Source organism: Corvus cornix, chromosome 15, assembly GCF_000738735.6.
Source record: "Corvus cornix cornix isolate S_Up_H32 chromosome 15, ASM73873v5, whole genome shotgun sequence".
In the NCBI taxonomy this organism is placed as follows: domain Eukaryota; kingdom Metazoa; phylum Chordata; class Aves; order Passeriformes; family Corvidae; genus Corvus; species Corvus cornix.
In genome coordinates this window covers 1,597,860-1,616,736 of record NC_046345.1, presented here as the reverse complement: position 1 = coordinate 1,616,736, position 18,877 = coordinate 1,597,860, and the positions used below count along the sequence as shown (strand labels likewise).

General features: G+C 43.5%; 1 protein-coding gene across 1 annotated transcript in view; it reads left to right on the top strand.

Moving 5' to 3' along the window:
- Positions 1 to 18,575, top strand: part of TMEM132B (transmembrane protein 132B) — a 222,238-nt gene extending 203,663 nt beyond the window's left edge. Inside the window, exons 6-9 of the mRNA XM_039561156.1 lie at positions 1,963 to 2,168; positions 9,619 to 9,892; positions 11,292 to 11,483; positions 12,712 to 18,575. Coding sequence (XP_039417090.1) covers positions 1,963 to 2,168; positions 9,619 to 9,892; positions 11,292 to 11,483; positions 12,712 to 13,866 — 1,827 coding nt within the window. The 3' untranslated portion in view covers positions 13,867 to 18,575. The remainder of the gene's footprint in view (positions 1 to 1,962; positions 2,169 to 9,618; positions 9,893 to 11,291; positions 11,484 to 12,711) is intronic.
- The last annotated feature ends 302 nt before the right edge of the window (positions 18,576 to 18,877 follow it).

Below are 18,877 nucleotides of genomic sequence, written 5' to 3'. Positions count from 1 at the left end.
CCTTTTGGTCAGTATATAAATGACTGGATGTCTCTGTCTAGACATAAAATCTGTGAAATTTGTAAGCCTAGACTGATATTTTTATAGCTACAATTAATGTCCGTCTTTCAGTTCCCTAATTTAGCACCTTTCTTGCCTGCTGACAAGAACATTTGATGCAGCAAGAAGAGAATCTGAAAAACTAGCTGCTGTCTTGTCAGATATTAGCTATTCCCCTGATCCGGCCTTGATGTTTATCCCTCCCTCTTTGAGTTTCCTTAATTATTTCTGTCTTGTCTTAATTCTCACATAACTCCCTAGATGTAAGCTTTATGGTTTAGAATCTCAACTGCTCATTCAATTAATGGGCTTGCTTAATGTGCTTAAACTTTCCAGAGACACTTGTAACATATTATGAGGGAGGGAAAAAAAGATTCCAAGTATGCACCATCTCATTTGTGGTACTCCTGAGCCTCAAGTCCATTTTAAGGTCTTTATCAGATTATCTAGATTTAATATTTTTATATTCTTGTGCTCATTAGGCATTTACGTGGAGGAGTATTCTCTGCAGAAGAGTGACTCAGTTTCCTTTGCCCCACCCCTCACCACCTGCCTTAGCCCCTCTGTAAATCAGCAATTGTTGTAGTTTCAGTAGACTGAGAAGGATCTGAGAAGCTGACCTGAAAATGGCAAATGTGGAAGGACAGATCTTTTACTTCATATCTGAATAGTGTGTACTTTTTGAGCAAAACAAGGCATCTGCCAGAGATTTTCTCTAATTTTTCTTGGCTCAGTAACCCCTAATCCCTGTTAATATCTGAAAAGATTTGAGGTAAGTTTGCAGAGGGAAAACAACCTGTGTTTCAGCAGTTCCAGGAAACCAGAACTTAAACATGGGCTTAGCCAGGATCCCTCTGGATCTGGGTCCCAGCGCCTTGTACAGCGTGACACAGACCAGTCCTGACAGGAGAACAAAGTGCATTTCAAGAACACAACCACATGCCATGAGCTGTGGGTTTAAAAGATTAAAACCACACTACATGGGCTCTGTGGGAAACGATCACCTCTCTCTCTTAGAAGCAGAATGCAAACCTGTATGTAGATAAATTGTAACTAGCTCAAATACGTGTACACATGCAGGTACTCAGGTGTGTAATCCATGTTACACATGAATGTTACACATGACTGTTTGTGGATATAATCTAAAAGTATGCACACACGTATTTATAAATATATCAGAGATATATTTATATATCGTATAAATATATAAACATAAAAATATGACAGAGAAGGAGTCCTGTCTTCCAGAATGAAGATTAAATTAGTTGCTACATCGTGGTTTTATATAAGTAAGATCTGTGCTCAGGACCTTGATCTCGTGCCAGAAGATCCCTGAACCCAAGAGGGCAGATGAGTTGTAGTACACAGCCCACATGCTCATTTTAGCTGTGATTTCATGGGATGCCACAAAGCAACTATGAATACATTTTGTTAAAACAATTACTGAGAAGTTCTAAAAAATAATGCTTCTGCTGCACTTCTGCTCATGAGCCATAAGGGGATCTTTGTCTTTCAGCATTACAGTGCTCAAGGAAAAGGGAAAGGATTCTGGTTTATGGTTCTGAGTCAGTCTTTTTCTTACTAACATATGGCCCCATTTTTCCCTGGTTCTTTAAGCAAGTTGTAAACATAAACGTTGATGCACATGGAGTTTGATTCATGAAGAGTTTAATTTGCCTAGTATAAAAGATTCACACAGGTTATATAACATCATTAAATTATTTTTGTAGTTTGAGTAGTATCCTTTGAGGAAAGCAGAACTCTTTCCCTGGGGTCCATTTATCACTGTTTGCTTCTAATTAGAAAACTGGAAATGCAATATGCATGACTTACATTTTCAGTGTTGTCTTAGGACTGATGTATCATCCTTGTTCTTCCTCAGGAACTTTTATTCATTTCCTAATTTTTTATAATTTTTTTAAGGTTTCTGACAGCTGTGACTCCATCTTCGTTAATGGCAAGGAAATGAAAAGCAAAGTGGATACTATTGTTAACTTCACTTATCAGCATTTTACCACCCAGTTAGAAGTGACGGTCTGGGTTCCCAGGCTCCCGCTGCAGATTGAGATCTCTGACACAGAGCTCAGCCAGATCAAAGGCTGGAGGATTCCTGTCACCTCCAACAAAAGGTATGTTCACAGCATTGCCTCACTCCAGACACGTGGCCAGGGCCTCTGCTTTTAGAACACAGCCATTTTTAGAACATTCCTCAGAATCTAAATTCTCCTGTTTGCCATCAGCTTTACAGCCTGCCTCAGCCTTTGTTAAAACATCCAACAATCGCTGCATTTTGTCCTGATCTGTACAGTTTAAAAGTCAGTGGCTTTGCCCGGAGCATTTAATCAATTCCACACAATCTCAGGAAGTTGTATCACACATTCCGATGTGCAAAGCTGAGGAGAAGGACCTGGACCTGTCTGGTTGGTGTAACACAGCTCTGTGTGTGTGTGAGAGACATTGAGCACTGCCAGCCCTCAGCTCCTGTCTGCTGTGACAGATGACAGGGCCAAGGAAGGGTTCAGGTCCGTGTCACTGCCACGGCGCTGGAGTAGGTCACCAGTCAAGGTCTCTTCCAACCCAAACCTTCTGTGATTCCATGAATTCGGGTGGTTGTTCAGTCTGTGCACATGCACTGAACAGCACACCTGGCTGCAGCATTACTTAGCAGCTCTGAATTAAGTAAGAAACAACTTGCACTCCTACTGAAGGCCATGTTCCACCAGGAAAAAAGGAGGGGGAAGGGAGTGGGGATTTTGAGCTCTGATCCCATCATTCCCTACTGGAAATGCCCATTCTGTAATAACCACCATTTGCACAATTTGCAAGATAAGAACTTCCAGGAACGCTGCTGTGTTGGTGGATTTCAGGCGAAGTTGAAAAATATTAGCGGGGAAAAGGCATGACAGCAGCTCAGATTTATAACCCAGTGAAAAAGCCTTGCTGGCAGCTGGAAGTGGAGTGCTGAACACTGTGGCAGTTCCAGCTAAAGCCCTCCAGTGCCCAGGAGAACATCTCAGCTACTGAAGAGCCTAAGGAGCCCAGAGAGACAACAGTGGAGGAGAATTACCCAGCACTTTATGAGGGCATAAACCTAAGGGCAATGGGACACAGTTTGCAGGATACTCAGATAATGAGCTCCAGAGAAGGGGAATGACTGACTGCTTGATTATGTGGATATTTTTTTGGCTATGACAGAAGAGGTGATGAGAATCTGGCGCAAGAGCAATCGGTGTGTTTGCTTCAGTGACAGAGGCAGCGTTGCTGTTCGTGGCAGGAAGAGCTGTGCTAGGTGAGGAATGAAAGGATTTAAGCTGACTGCTTAAATCCTCACTGAACTTCCCTTCTTCTGCCTGTCTGTCCCACCCCTGAGGCACAGATCCTGCTAAAAGCAGCAGGGATTTTGCTGAGCAAACGGCTGCAGGATTAGGCTGGTGTTTATTGCAGGAGCAAACTTTGCAGTGACTGAGACATTCAGCCGTGCTTAGCAGTCGTGGGCATCCTCAAGTTAAACCCATTAGAGGCAGTGCTGGAAATTTACCCCCGGTGTCTCCTGATTTATTTGGCCAGCTGAAATAAAGAGAATGGTCTGAGAGTCTGCTCTGCTTGCAAGCTGGCAGGCTTTACAGAGTTTTGGTGCAAAGCATTTGCTGCTGCTTGGATTGTGCCAGGACTGCTGGCATTTTCCATGGAGGAGGGGCAGAAAGTGTGGATGCTGTGCCATCCCCCTGGTAGCTCCGTGCCCATGAGAACAGGAAAGATTTCAACAGGAAATAAATGATCTCTTGTTTTATTGACCATTCATGAGGATTTTTTAACTTTGCAGGGCTATTCTAAACCAATAGTTCAGAGATAGCATTAGTTGTGCTCACTCTGACATTTACTTTGTACATAAGGTTTTTACATTTCCTTTATTTTTAGATTTGGATGATTTTTACCTGAGATTTAGTGGCTTTTCATTTTGGTTCTTTTTTATTATTATGACTTTTCTCTTTACTTTTTAATCTGCTTGTACCTCCATCTCCTATGTGTTTCCCCAAATCCTAAACATGGGAGAGTTTTTACGAGTTTTTGAGTGATAAACTGAAGCACTCAAGACATTTGGACTGCAGTCAGGAGATGTAGGTTTGAAAGAGAACGAGCAGAGTGCTTTTATCTTTGCAAAAACCCCAAATCCAAGCATTTCCCAGCAGCTGTGAAGCCACAGCATTGTGTTGTTTCAACTTCACCTTCATGTAAGAGCCAGAATTGGCAATTTGCATGAGGCTTTTGATATCTGCCCTTGAAGGAAACTCAAGGATTCTTTCCAAAGTCCCTGACAACAGCCTTAGGCAGCCTTAAACTTAGGTTCAGTCAGACATAGCCCAAAATCAGCTGAAACTGTCACTGCTCAGGTCATGGCAGGATTGCAGTGTGGCTTCTTCATAGCTCACCTCACCACAAGCAAAACAATTTTCCACTTTCCTCCCATCCTCTTGGGCTGGTGCCCTCACACCACTCCTTGTCTTCTCAGCAGGAGCTAAACATTGCTATAAAGTTATTCATCACTATACAGCAGGTAAAATTTTGGAGCATTTTTATGGGGATTGTGCAGAGACACTTCAGCAACCTCCAAACTTCCTTTCAGCTCCTCTGGCTGCCCCAGGGCCTCATTCCCACACCCACAGTGTGGCTGTGCTGGTTCAGTTGTCTGAGGGGCTGAGCCAGATGGCAGAATAGAACTGGGTTTACAATAATCTTTTAAATGGTTTTATTAGTGCTGTTAACAAAAGAAACGTTTGTGAAACCAGTGCATCAGCATGGCTGTTCTTCCTCTGAATATAGCTGCTCTTTCAGACCTGAAAAAGAATTTATATGCCCCAAATCACATCTGTTCCTTCCAGTGATGGTTGTTGATCCAATAAAATGCCTTGCTTCTCCCTATAAACCCTGCCATGCTTGTAATTGTAAAATACATGTGATTACAGACGTGTTTGCTTATCTGACTTCTTGAATAATTTCCACAAAGCAATGGAAAACCCAGGGTCTTTACAAAACCTTTACAAATGCCCTAAATGCACAGTTTGAACCGTGTTGGTTTTTAGCTGGTCTGAAGAGCTGCAAGAGCAGGAACTTGTTAGAGAACAGAAAGGAAAAGACAGGCTGGTTTTATGCCAGAAACTGGAAAAAAACCCAATTCATCTCCCCTGTGTAAGAGCAGCAATACAATTTACCAGATCAGCCTGAAAATGTATGGCAAATCTTTAATGTTATCAAGAGGAGAACTTGATCTCTGGTGAGCGCTGCTGCAGATAGGAAGAGCCCCCCTGGCAGGTGAAATTCAGCTCCACGATCATCTCCTGCCTGAGGCAGGGAACGCGGTGCCTGATCCAGCACGGGCTGCACAAACCCACAGCCTCAGCAAACAATAGGTGTATATTTAAATTAAAGTCAAATATTAGAGTGTAGAAGAGGTCCAGGCAGACCCTGCTAGTCTAACAAGAACATTTATTTCTATTCCTTGTGCATCTGCAAAATAATTACCTTCTTCTTGAGGTTCCTGCACCAGCTCTGTGCACACATATTTACATGGCATGAGTGGCTTCAGCTTGCATTAATAGGAATTGCATGGCTAAAATCTCAGAGAACAAGCTGGAAATTTAATTTCAGTAAATATTTGCAGCTGGGATAGGACATTGTTTTCAGGAGGCTCCCAACACCACCAGCAGGGGCTTCACTTCAGGCCCAGAGCTTTGACCAGCTTTGCTCTGGTCCTGTCCAATTCTGGAGACAAAAGCAGGAAAGTTGGCCTGAGTTAAAAGCAGGACAAAATAAACTGCTTTAGTTAAACCCTGTGTGAGTGCTGCCCCTCAGAAGTAAAGCTGCACTTTAGGGCAAATTAAGTGACACTGGATTCAAACCATTCCATTTGTGGGTAACAGCATCTGCACAAAGCCTGAACATGCTGTAAATTTGCTCCTTTAGTTAATTGACTTTAATGTCCTATGGAGATAAGGCCTGGGAGATTTTTGTTAATAGGTAGGCTGTATTTTCAAGATCTGAAAGAGTACCCAATTACATTTCTTCTTGAACTATGAGTGGAGTTATGTGCAGCTTCTTTCTGTAGCTTCCACTAAATCAACTTCTAGTGGTTTGTAATTTGTATCTGAAAGAGATTTTTTTTTTTTCAATTAGGGTGTTGCAAATGTTTTTTAAATATACAACTCTTTGTAATGAGTATTTCAAATTCAAACCCAGCAAAACTGATTTCTTTAGGGTGTTTTTTTAAACAGAAAATTAGCATCTGGCCCAAGAACTGATGCCTGGTTTGAGAGGGGTGCAAATTAAAAGAGACACACTTCAACTGCTCAGAGACAATGTCTGTAATGTCGAGCTGACAGATCACTGATTAGATCAGTGCTCACAGGCACCCTTGGAACAGGGCTGCTGGTTTAACTCAGCTCTCTGGCAAAGCCTTTCTCTCTGTGAAATGTAAATTAAATGTAATTCTGGCAACCTTGGCTCGCTCCAGAAAAGCAAAAACCTTCCAAGCAAGTTTGCCAAGCAGCAAGAAATAGGGGTAAGAAGGATTCGGAGAGATTTTCAGAGATGACCAAGGGAGAAAAGCACAATATGCAGCAACAGCTTCTATTCACCAGGACTGGTCTTACACAGAAAATGAGCTCCCTGCTTAATGAAGGATTTGAAGCTTACTGAAAACACTGTAATGAGGAGTTTAAAGGGAACTGTGCAATTCACTGGATCGCAAACATTTTGTTGCACGCACGGAGACAAAACACTGACTTACTGCCTAAATCTTGGTTTTGTGGCTTTAGAGTGGAAAATTATATCCTTTGTTCAAAAAAAGAGAAAGAACCTGAGCTGGTACTTGGTAAAGCAGACTTGCAAAGTTTGTGCTGAAAATTCAGACACCTCCCTGTCCTCTGCACTGACATAAGAACGTGCCTTGCTCATTCTGTGGTTTGGAGATGCTTTTCTGATGCTCCCCATTTGTTTGCCATAGAAAACATATTCCTGAGGAGAAGTATATAAACATCTCTAAATGTTTTTGTGCTGAAATTGAGCCTTTGCATTTGTTTGTTAAAGATACCCCGAGGAAAGGGTTAGACTTGAATCATCTTTTTTTTTTGTGGTAAATGCTGGCTGCCCACACAGTCCTGGAGATAAGGGCTGGAGTGCTCCCTCTGTTCCCCTGTGCAACAATTCTTCCCTTTGGTCATTCTTTCCACAGGTCATATTTATGAGCTGGGGCTGAAAAATGATTCCCTCCAGTTGTTTTGAATAGATTTGCTCTTGGACAATCCAGTGGTGTAAAGTTTTAAACAGTGAAAGTAGAAATAAACAAGCACATAAATAAATATAACAGCAACCCATTGGATCTGAATAAAACATTGAATCACAGAATGGTTTGAGCTGAAAGAAACCTTAAATATCATCTTGTTCCAACCCCTGCCCTGGGCAGGGACAAACAGCAGCTTGTGTAACAGGAGCAGAAAGGGAGTTGTGCAAAATGATGCTGGTGGGAATGGATATGTGGACATTTCCTGCAAGGCACAGAACACTGGTTCTGGGTCTCTTTCCCATAACAGGACTGGTTCCCGTCAGTTCTGTGCTCTTTTGCCCCAAATCCCACAAGTGCTCCTTAGCTGAGCAGCTTTGGCACATTTTTCTCCAATTCTGCACAGGCATTAATGTTACTATCTGGATAATTAAGAGGGTCCAAATCCCAAAATCCCTGAGCTGAACTTGGTTTTCCCAAAGTCTGAGATTGTTCAGGGCTGGATTGTGGCTTAGCTGAGTTGAAGAGGGTCAGAATGCAGGAACAAATTGAAAGTGGGAATGTTAAGGAGTTCATGAATTCTTTTACAGCATAGATGGATATGGGCCACAAAAGCTCTGTGAATATTCCCCCTTCTAGAACTTTCCTTGGGGCTGTTTTGCCAACTATGAGCTGACTTCAGACTGACACCAGTGTTGGCAAAGAGAGAACAACTGAAAGTTTCCCTGAAATACCCAGCTACTCAAATTTATTTGGGAAATCTAAATCCTGTTTTGGTAGCCTTGTCTTTTTCCCTAACAATTCCATTGTTATTCAATGATGTTTCATTCAGCAAGTAATGATGGACACTTGTTTTACACACACAAAACCAAAAGGTACCAAAGACCATTTACTTGATGCTGAATATAAATATTCAGCTACCAAGTGATGCATTGAAAATGTATTTCCAGTGGATTAGGTTCTGTAACATTGGGACTTTCAATCACTTTGAAGAGCAAAAGGGTTTTTCTTAGATGTGTTTTCAGCTTACTGGCTGCCAACTTTGTCATAAAACAATTTATAACAGAAGCAATTCTGTTTTATAATAGTTTTTCATAGCTGCTATTTCAAAGGAGACGATAAAGGAACACAGTAACCACAAAAATACCTCCCACAATACTTTGAAAAATAAGAGACTTACCCTGTATTTCCCACCCTTGATATAGAGGTGGCTTCAGGCTCAATAAATAAAGGAGGGAGGCAAATTATTTCTGAGCAATGAGTCCACAGCATGGGGGCATAATGAGTAAAAGTGTGACCACCTAGTGCTTAATACCTGACTTGGAAGAGATAAGAGGATCCATGTGTTTGTCCCAGGCAAAGAACAAGAGCAAAAAAAAATTAATAGTGGTGGTAAACTGGGTCTTTAAGCAGACAAAACTCTGTGAGGTGTGACAGTGCTGCCATCACGTACAAATCACTGTGATGCCTTCTCCGAGCTTTAGGGAAAGCTGTTTTATTTCACAGGTTATATTTTGAAAGGGGGACAGATAGAAAATGTTGAAGGAGTGTGTGTGATGCTGCAGGTGTTTCTGAAGTGTGTAATCTGAGTGACCCATGCCCTGAATGGGAGCCTGAGTGCCTGATTTGGTTTTTGGGAAGCCACCTGAGGTCAGTGCATGACTAAACACAGCAGACAGTGCATGAACTGTGTGAGATTTAAGGTGAAATCAAGGTATATTTCTCAAAAGCAGAGGACTCAATGAACCCCAGCAGGGATGGGGATGGGGATGGGGATGAGGTGGGGCAGCTCTGCCTCAGCAGGGAATGCCAGGGGTGTTAGAGGAGATTTGAAGGGATGAGCACAGCGATACGAATGTTAGGGGCAAAGGTGGAGGAAAGGATGTAAACACCTTCTCCCACCCCTGAGGAGCTGCTACAGGGCTTTGTTCCACAGCTGCCCTCTCATAAACATTTCACTGCTTTCCTGAGCCCTCTGCACAATTTCACTGCTGCCTGGAGAACAGGCAGTGGCTCCACTGAGATCCCAGCAATGACAGACAGATTTTCAAGTTGCTGGGAGGTGCCACACAAACAAAGGATTTACTGGAAGAAGTGACAGTAGCTTTTAAATTGCACAGCACCAAAAAGCTGCACAAGCATCTCCCCAAGATTTAGTAACCTGCCCATCCAAAGCCTGGTCTCCTGTCTCACCCAGCAGCAGGTGATGACATTTATCTCATGGAAAATGAGGTGCAGCTGAAGCCCTGCAGGGCTGTGGAGGATCAGGGCCCTGCAGGTAACACAGCTGGATGTGTTCACAGGCCCACCCGTGACAGTGAGGATGAAGAAGATGACGAGAAGAAAGGCAAAGGTTGCACCCTGCAGTATCAGCACGCCACGGTGAGAGTCCTCACGCAGTTTGTGGCTGAATCCTCGGAGTTTGGGGGCCAGCTGACCTACATGCTGGGCTCGGAGTGGCAGTTCGACATCACCGACCTCGTGGCTGATTTCATGAAGGTGGAAGAACCCAGGATTGCCAAGCTGCAAGAGGGTCGAGTCCTGGCTGGTCGTGAGCAAGGCATCACCACGGTGCAGGTACAGCCCAGGGCCCTCTGCAGCCCCCCAGAGAGAGCTCAGGGTGCACACACGGGGGCCTGATCATGGCTTGTGGTCAGCTTAGAAAATTCATTGATCTCAGAAAAAAAAAAAAAAGCTGAAAAAAAACCGGGCATGCTAAACATAAAAGGAAGTTTGAATGGGTTTTCATTGTGGCTATTTGTCACTTCCATAAAATACCCTTAGGTGAAGCTTTTGAAGGGATTTATCCATCTTAGTGTGACTGGAACACAGTGAGATTTTCCTGGCTGGTGAAAAGAGGTGACACAAGGCACAGAGCCAGCTCCTTTTAACTTCAGTGGGGCCATAACAGCATAAATGTTGGGAAATTGCACCAAATATCTACGTTCATCTTTATATGCTTAAACAGCTTTGAAAAATTAGTCCCTTTAAGTTCCCAAAATTGGTCACAAACCATGGACACAAAAGTAATCTTCGGACTCCTTTCAGGGAGCGTTCATGTTCCCCACCTTACTCTGTCCAACTTCATGCACCTTCCTTAATCAAAATAAAGGAATGCAAGCATTGGGGCTCTTCTCAGGGGCTGCAAACACTGTAATGCTCCAGTCACCCTCTGGAGTCAACACAAAACCCCAGAGATTTTAGGGCTCTACTCCCTTCAACCTAAAATAAATGGGATAGACAGGTCAAGGGATTTCTGCCCTCAAAATGTCTCTTTCTCTCCAGAGACTCTAACTGAGCAGGAAGCTCCAGTGCAGGGAACTGTGCTGCAGGTTTAGACAAATCACACCTCAAGTATTTTGGGCTCGAACCAGCTGTTTCTGTCACCAGTATAAAGATGACTCTCTCTTTCTGAGCATGCTGGAAACAAGGTCTTAGAGCAACTGGCAGGAGGGTTTTGGCATTGAAAAATGCAGGCAGGCACCCAGTGGGATTTTCAAAGTTCTTTTGCAAGTCTCACTTTCATTTCATTCAGGTCCTCTGTCCCTAGGAAGGCAACAGGCCAAGTTCCTATCAGCCAGGCTTTGTACACTTATTTATCCCCTCACTGAGTTCCAGTGTTAATCAGTGTCTCACACTCTGTCCTGTGCTGCACTGCACTCCCAGGGAGTTTTACAGACCCCACAAAAATGACTCTTTTTTAAAAAAAGAAATCCATTTAATTTATTATATATATTTTGTTGAGATGAAGCTGCAATTTTGAAGTGATTTGTTGTTTTATTAAATTTTTTTTTTAGATAAAGTGATTTAGCAGCAAATGAGTGCAATGTCTCGGGGGAAACATCAGTTCTGGCTTAGACATGGACGTGACAAACCCAGGATTAATCTGGTGTGCTGGTTAGGGGCTAACCTTGCTTTTCTGTTCAAGGAACAATTCCTTGCTGTTTCATGCAAGGTGTTTCCTTTCTCTTCCCAGGTTCTGTCCCCTCTCTCGGATTCCATCCTGGCAGAGAAGACAGTGATAGTTCTGGATGACCGTGTGACCATTACAGACCTGGGAGTGCAGCTGGTGTCAGGCTTGTCTGTGTCCTTACAAACCAGCAAAGGAAATAAGAGAGCCATCGTTTCCACCACCTCTGCCTACGACATCCTGCATAGTCCCAAACAGGTATGCTCCAAAATAACAGAGCAAATTAATCAATGTGTTTGCTCTGCTTTGTCAGAGGAATTTGCTGTAAATTTTTGGCAGCAGATATAATGAATGTATGGCTGTGAAAAGCAGTCACTTCTCGGAGTAAAAGGCTGTTCATCTTCCTCACCAACCCCACGGTGCCAACACGCCTTCACAATGACCATTAAACTCTCCAGAGCTGCTTTGGAGACCTGCACAGCACAGGGAAAGGGAAGGACATGTCTGGGAATGCACAGTGCCAAGGAAAGCATGGATGTGCCGCAAAAGACACTTCTTCTGGGGGAAAACACAGCCTAGATGTGCAGGCACAGCTGGGAATCCCATGCCTTAATTGTCTCACAAAGTCAGCTCAGCCAAAATGACCTCTGGCTGCAGGTACAGAAGTTTTCATGACCTGCGTTGCTGAAAACTGATCAGTTTGTGCTTACTTTGAACCATATAATCCGAGGAATTAAATAGCTTTTAACGAGACCACAGAACGAATTCCATGCCTATTTTTAATAAATTTTATAGAACTGAGGTTCTACATCAGTGCAGAAAGTGTAACTATATTTTTTGCCCTAGCAATTTGCAGAAAGAAGACAAATTGGTTTGGTCAAAACATCCTTAAAAATGGTGGGTTTTATGAGTGTTCCTGTAGTTCCCAGGAAAGACCACAATCACTTTTGCGTATCTCAAGTCCTGCATATTTGAAAGCATGACAGAAGACATAAAGTATTGCATTGAGATTTGTTCTCGTCCCAGTTTGTTCCATGGGCTGGATGGGCTCACTGGCCCAACACATTCCAGCTCTGCTCCCTGTATTACGTAAGGCACTGGAACTGCAGCATTAGAGAAATTCCCCATTATAGGTCCTTTATAAACCTAATTAACTGTGATGTTGGAAATATGATTATTTTCATCATGAGGCTCTGGCATTCAAAAGAGGCTTCTCACTTCAGACTGAGAAAAAAGAACCGTCAATTGTTTTTTCCATCACTTCTATTAAATTTACATGAAGTGTTTCTTTGATAGTTCCTGAAGATGAGGTGAATGCTTCAGTGGTCTAGAGAACACAAGCCTGCAAGAAAATGAGAAGCATTTACATTTTCTTCAGAAAACCCCAAAGTTAAACTCTGTATTTTTTCCCAGACTTTAACAACAGAGTGTCTGATCTGTGCTCTCTCTCTCACACCTTTTTTTCCCCTCATCTTCTCCCCACCAGGAGGCTGTGGTGAGTGCTTGGATTTTGTTCAGCGACGGGTCGGTGACGCCGTTAGATATCTATGACTCCAAGGACTTCTCCATCTCCATCACCTCCCTGGATGAGATGGTGGTGTCGTCACACCAGAACCTTCAGTCGCTCTGGCCTGTCGTGGTGGCGGAAGGGGACGGGCAGGGGCCTCTGATTAAAATTGAGATGGTCATCAGTGAGCCCTGCCAGAAGACCAAGCGGAAGAGCGTCCTGGCTGTCGGGAAAGGAAACGTCAAAGTGAAGTTTGGTCAAAAAGATTCGGACCAAAAAGGGAGCACCAACGACATCGATGACATGGAGAAAGATTTCAAAAGCCATGCAAGCAATTCTATAGAGAAAGCTGCAGAACAAGAGAGGACAGCACAAGACTGGTCCAAAAACCATGAGGACATGTCCGGTCCTGAGGACAATGCAAACAAAAGCACAACTTTCACATCTCCCATTGATCAGGAGTCCCTGGAGGATGGCCAGCTCCAAAATAACCCAACTGCCTTCACAGGTTTCCCTACACAAGTAGAAATACCAGGAGAAAACAATCCCAGTGATCTCTCATTGACTTCCAGAGGATTGACAGACCTGGAGATTGGCATGTACGCGCTGCTCTGTGTTTTCTGCTTGGCAATCTTGGTCTTTTTGATTAACTGTGTGGCATTTGCTTGGAAGTACAGGCACAAAAGGTTTGCTGTGAGTGAGCAAGGCAACATCCCCCACTCCCATGACTGGGTCTGGCTTGGAAATGAGGTGGAGCTGCTGGAAAACCCAGTGGACATTTCGCTCCCGTCAGAGGAGTGCACTACTATGATTGACAGAGGGATGCAGTTTGAAGAAAGCAACTTTCTCCTTAATGGGAGCTCTCAGAAGACTCTTCATAATCATATCCTCAGATCTTCTGAGTACCTTTGTGAAAAAGAAGTTAAAAGTGAACCTATAAATCCTTCTGGGCCAAAGCAGAAGCGAGTAAAGTTCACTTCATATACAACAATACTGCCGGAGGATGGAGGCCCCTACACCAACTCAATTCTATTTGACAGTGATGATAATATTAAATGGGTATGCCAAGATATGAATCTTGGTGATTCCAAGGAACTTAGGGACTATATGGAAAGACTGCAAGACAATATGTAAAACTACTTTCTTATGTTTGTAATCACCTTTATGCCTTCTGTTTATGGATGGTGGAGCAGTCAGTCCAGTCAGCAATAGGAACAAGACAGTCCAACCCTGGAGGTACTGAGATGATAACCTGATATCAGAGAGCAGGTACAAGAGGCTGGCTGAGTTGATCCTGTTTCACCACAAACCAGGATGTGCCCCTAAAACAGCTCCCTGTAGGTGTCGGAGGTGTCACACACGATGGCTGTTTTTGTATACTGCCTGGTACTAGCGAAATGCTAATCCAACTGCGCTCAGACTCAGAGGAGACTTCATTTGTTTGTCATCTCTCATGATAAATGGTAAATCAGAAAAGAAAGGGATGTTTGTTTGCATTGGTTTTTTCTAGTCGTCGTCCTTTGTAAAGCACAGTGGACATTTCTTGCTTACAGCCTGCAAGGAGGCTCCCGGAAAAAGGGATCGGAATGAATCTCATTTTATTGCCTATGTGCAATGCAGCCAAGTAGTCTTATTATTTTTTACAGCTATAAAAAACCCCATGTGGTTAATTTCCTCTTATATTGTTTGTGAATTTTATTTGACTTAGGGAACATTAAATATTTTCTTTGAAGGGGTTTGGTTTTTTTTTTTTTTTTTCAGTTGTACCAAAGTGTAGTATGGTAATATTTATAATGATTTGAGTTTTCTATTCATCTGCTTCAGCCCCCAGAGGTATCTCCTTCATCATTGATTATCTTCCCCCTTTCCAGATGGGTGCATGGGTCGTTAGTATTTGAAACATAGGAAGGAATTAGAACTCTTACTGGGAAAAGGGTTGTGTCTTCTTACAGGGAACTGTAAATATAATAATAAACCCTGGAAAACAAAAATCAAGGAGTAGCCCCGGGTTCACTTTTGTCATTGCAAATATGAAAAAATAACTTGTAAAAAAAACCAGCACATACTTCAAAGGGAAATGCTTTGCTGAAACAGCAGCTTGGTTGTCAATACATGTTGTTATGAGTGAGAAAGTCAAAAGTGGTATTGAAATGCATGGAATAGGAAGGAAATTTCCTAGGAAATAAGCAAAGCTTGGAGTCACTGTTACTCTGTATTAATTAATCCATTGGTGGTAGAGTTCAGCAGGCCAGAGAGGTTCATGCTCAACAGCCCCAGACCTTGTCTAAAACATCCCTGGCCATGAAGCCATTAAAGAGAAAAACTTTCATTAAAAAGGGAAGAAAAGACACTCTGGGGCTGCAGTCACACAAGTGACTTCCCAATTTTAGCAAGGAAAACATGCTGGAAGTTCAAAGCTGCCATTTCATATGCATTAAATGTATTTTTTTACTGAAGGATGACTGCGATAAATTGAAAATTACATTTAGGAAAAACCTGAATCTGCAGAATACCTAACACCCCCAATAAAGCACATGTTCCTGTCATGGATCCTGTGCAATAACCACAAGAGCCAAATTACAACCAGCTTACGTACTGGAGTTCCCATCTTTTAGGTAGATCAAAGCAGAATTTGAATTTATAGTTTAGTGGTGATACTGGAACAAACCAGAAAACTGGGAAGTTCTGCATCTGGGTCCTAATCCACAACTGGGAACGTGTTCAATGTAACTACTGCAAAATACAGGAATTTTAACATTGAGCCCAAAAGTGAGGACACCATGCTTATCTAAGTGATTAGAAACTTGCTGGCACTGAACTGCACAGGGAGGGGATGGCATCTGTTATAATCTAATTTTAAGGAGAGAAAATAATAGAGCACAGATCTGCCTCTGTTTCATAAGGGATGCAGCACTTGTGCGTCAGATGAGGTCTTGGGTTGTTTAACAAATGTTCTCTCCCCTTTAAATGATCCAGGAAACAAGGAGAAATGAATTCCTACAATGATCCTTACCACTAACAACATAAAAACCCCTTTTTGGAATTTAACTTCTCTTCGCAACGTGTTATTTTGTATTTGGCCCAACCACAGAGCAGAACCAAAAAAATCTCTTTACTGTTCTTTGCACAGTTAGTATAAACTGACCATGAATAGATTTAGTCTTGAAATCAGAGGAACCAAGGTGCTGCTGGCAGCTGCAGAGGGCAAAGAGCCCAACTCTTCCTGAGTGCAAACCCCTCAGTGTGCCAGGGAAGCCGTGGCCTCACAGCAGAGCACGGCGCTGCTGGACCCGGTTCCTCATGGAAACCTTCCTTCCCACTCCTGCTGAGGGCCCCATTTCCCCATGGAAACCTTTCCTTCCACTCCTGCTGAGGCTCCAGCAGCGGCTGCAGGGTCCCTGCTCGGTGCCACAGCAGCTCAGGGACTCGCAGGGCTCCTGGGTTGCTCCTCTGCCTCACCCACGGTAACAGAAGTCAGCGCCTTCACTTGTCCGGAAGATTTCCTTGGGAGGGCTCCAAAGAGAAGGACCCCAAAGTTCAGGGGCTCCCTGCTGTCCCATTGGGGTGTCCCTGACCTTGTCCCTGAGGCCAAATCCCCGGCTGTCTGCCGTGGCTGGGCACTCAGGGAGGGAGGCCAGAGCCACGGGCAGTGTGGGCACTGTGGGAGCCACCGGAGGACGCCTCCGGCCTTTCCAGCACTTTCCTGGTGCTCCCGGGCTCTGGCTGATCCCAAATCTCCTCTGGAAGGTCACAGGCGCCTGGGGCTGTGTTCCATTGCCACCGAGGGGTGAAGTCCCAGCTGGGGACGCTCAGTGTGGCTGTGAAGGTCCCCAGGGAAGTTTTTGGTGGCTCAGGGGCTGAATTTGGGGTGGTTTGAGAGCCAGGACTTCTGCAGACAGAGGTGTCATCCCCTGCCCAAGTTAAATGACAATTAGAGCCCATCAGGAAGGGGCACAGCTGCTACTGGGAACCAGTTAAACACTGGAACTGGGGACAGCTGTCCACAAAAAGACCCAATCCCCAAATCTTGCAATGGGGGAAAAAAGGGAAATCTGCAAGTTCATAAACTTACGTTTTTCTTTTCCATCACATGTCATTACATGAAAGCTCTTACATGGAAAAATGGCAATACAACCATGGGAAAACAGCAATACAAAAAAAGAAAAGAAGGGGGAAGAGAGAACTCTGTATTTTCAGTAAAACTGGGATAGCACCAATAAAGTGGAGTTATTCTGGAGTTATCCCGGTTTGAGCATTTATGCTACTTCTCGTAAGATGAAAGGAAAATATATCCAACATGGATATATTTGATGCAAAATAGTTCTGATCAGTTCCTTTTAAATTAAATATCTCAAATTTTAATTTCAAAATTAAATACTTTAAGCAAATATAGTTTTAAATTATTTTAAACACCGCCCCCTCAATTTTCCTATTCACCTAAATATTTTTCAGTGAAGCTGTTAAATAAAATATTTTATTCATGGAATATCTAATATTCCACTTTGCTGCTAACTGAACAGCATTTACACATTGATAAAAGAGTCTCTGCTTTTGAGAGAACAAAGCAATGGTAGCCAAGTGATCAAAAGGCACAAAATGTATGTATGTAAGTATGTATGCAGGAAAGTAGAGTTGTCTGAACAATAGGAACTGTACTGTCAGATTAATTAGAATTAAGCTTCAGTAGGTGCCTAGGGAAGCAATACCTGTAATTTAATACCAAACAAACATCATCTCACTTTTGGCCTGTGTAGAGAGGACTTTGGGAGCTTTGCTGCTCCCGAGGAAAATCCAACAGGGGGACACCCAGGACAGCCCTATGAGCAAAGGGTGGATTAGTGGGACATGGGGAGTTGCAAACTTTAAACACAAAGCTGATGCCAGCCCTCAGCTCTGGCCATGGCAGCTGAGAGAGCAGTGGCAGCCAAGCCCTGGCGTGCAGAGGACAGGGAAGCAAAGGCGGGACGTTCTCGTGTGTGCAGAACCTTTTGTTTCACTCATCCCACAGTGCCCCGCTCTCGGCGCTGGCCGTGCCCCTTCCCCACCCCAGGCAGAGCTTAGGGACCCTGTCCCGCTCTCGGGGCCTGTCTGTGCCCCTTCCCACCCCAGGCAGAGCTTAGGGACCCTGTCCCGCTCTCGGGGCCTGTCTGTGCCCCTTCCCACCCCAGGCAGAGCTTAGGGACCCTGCCCTGCTCTCGGGGCCTGTCTGTGCCCCTTCCCACCCCAGGCAGAGTTTAGGGACCCTGCCCCGCTCTCTTCCCGCTGTACAACACTCACACATTCATGTTTGGAGCTGCTGGTTCTTAACTCATCTTGGGGAATGTACAAGAAGATCCTACAGCCATACACAGTACAAAGAGTCCATCATACAATGGAGAAAACCCTTGTATTGCAAGGTGGAATAAACACCCTATGAATGAAATGCTGATTTTTCATAGCGGATGTGCTCTTTTATGGAATATAAATCATGTGCACTACATTGAAATACACGACAGTGTATTGTGAAATGCATACATTAATTGCTGAATTATAACACTGGATATGTATATACATCACACCCGAGATATTTATACGATATAATAAGTCTTAGATGTATAACATAATGAATTCTGTACAAAATAAACTGTAAGTTAAGACAATGAAACAGAACTTTTATATCTGTGTAATTTGTATGCTGATTAAGTTATTCAAGCTTCAGTTTTCATCTTTTAATGTGCCCTTTAAAAAAATACTTATTTTCTATAGGCAGATGTCTGAAATAAAGACTTGAGTCTTTGGAGGAGAAGCAAATGAAAGACTGAAAGAAACAGATTTTGCTGAAGAAATAAACATAATGTTCATGTGGTTGTTTTTTTTTTTTAAACTGACTACACCATTTTGTGTTAATGCTGGTCAGGGTGAGCTGCTGGCTGGGTTGAGGGTGGTGTGCCCCTGCCAGGTGACCAGGAATCAGCAGAGTCACCAGTGCGTGGATTGTTCATGTGTCTCCTTGCTCAAAGCAACACAAATCCCTGGATTACACAGCCCTAGGCTTTGACCCAGCGTTCCCTACAAAAGCTGCTCCAGCTCTGCCATCCTTTCCCTGCACCAAAAGTGAAGAGCAGAACGTCCCAAATGAGCAGAGCCTTGCAAAGAACATGTTTAC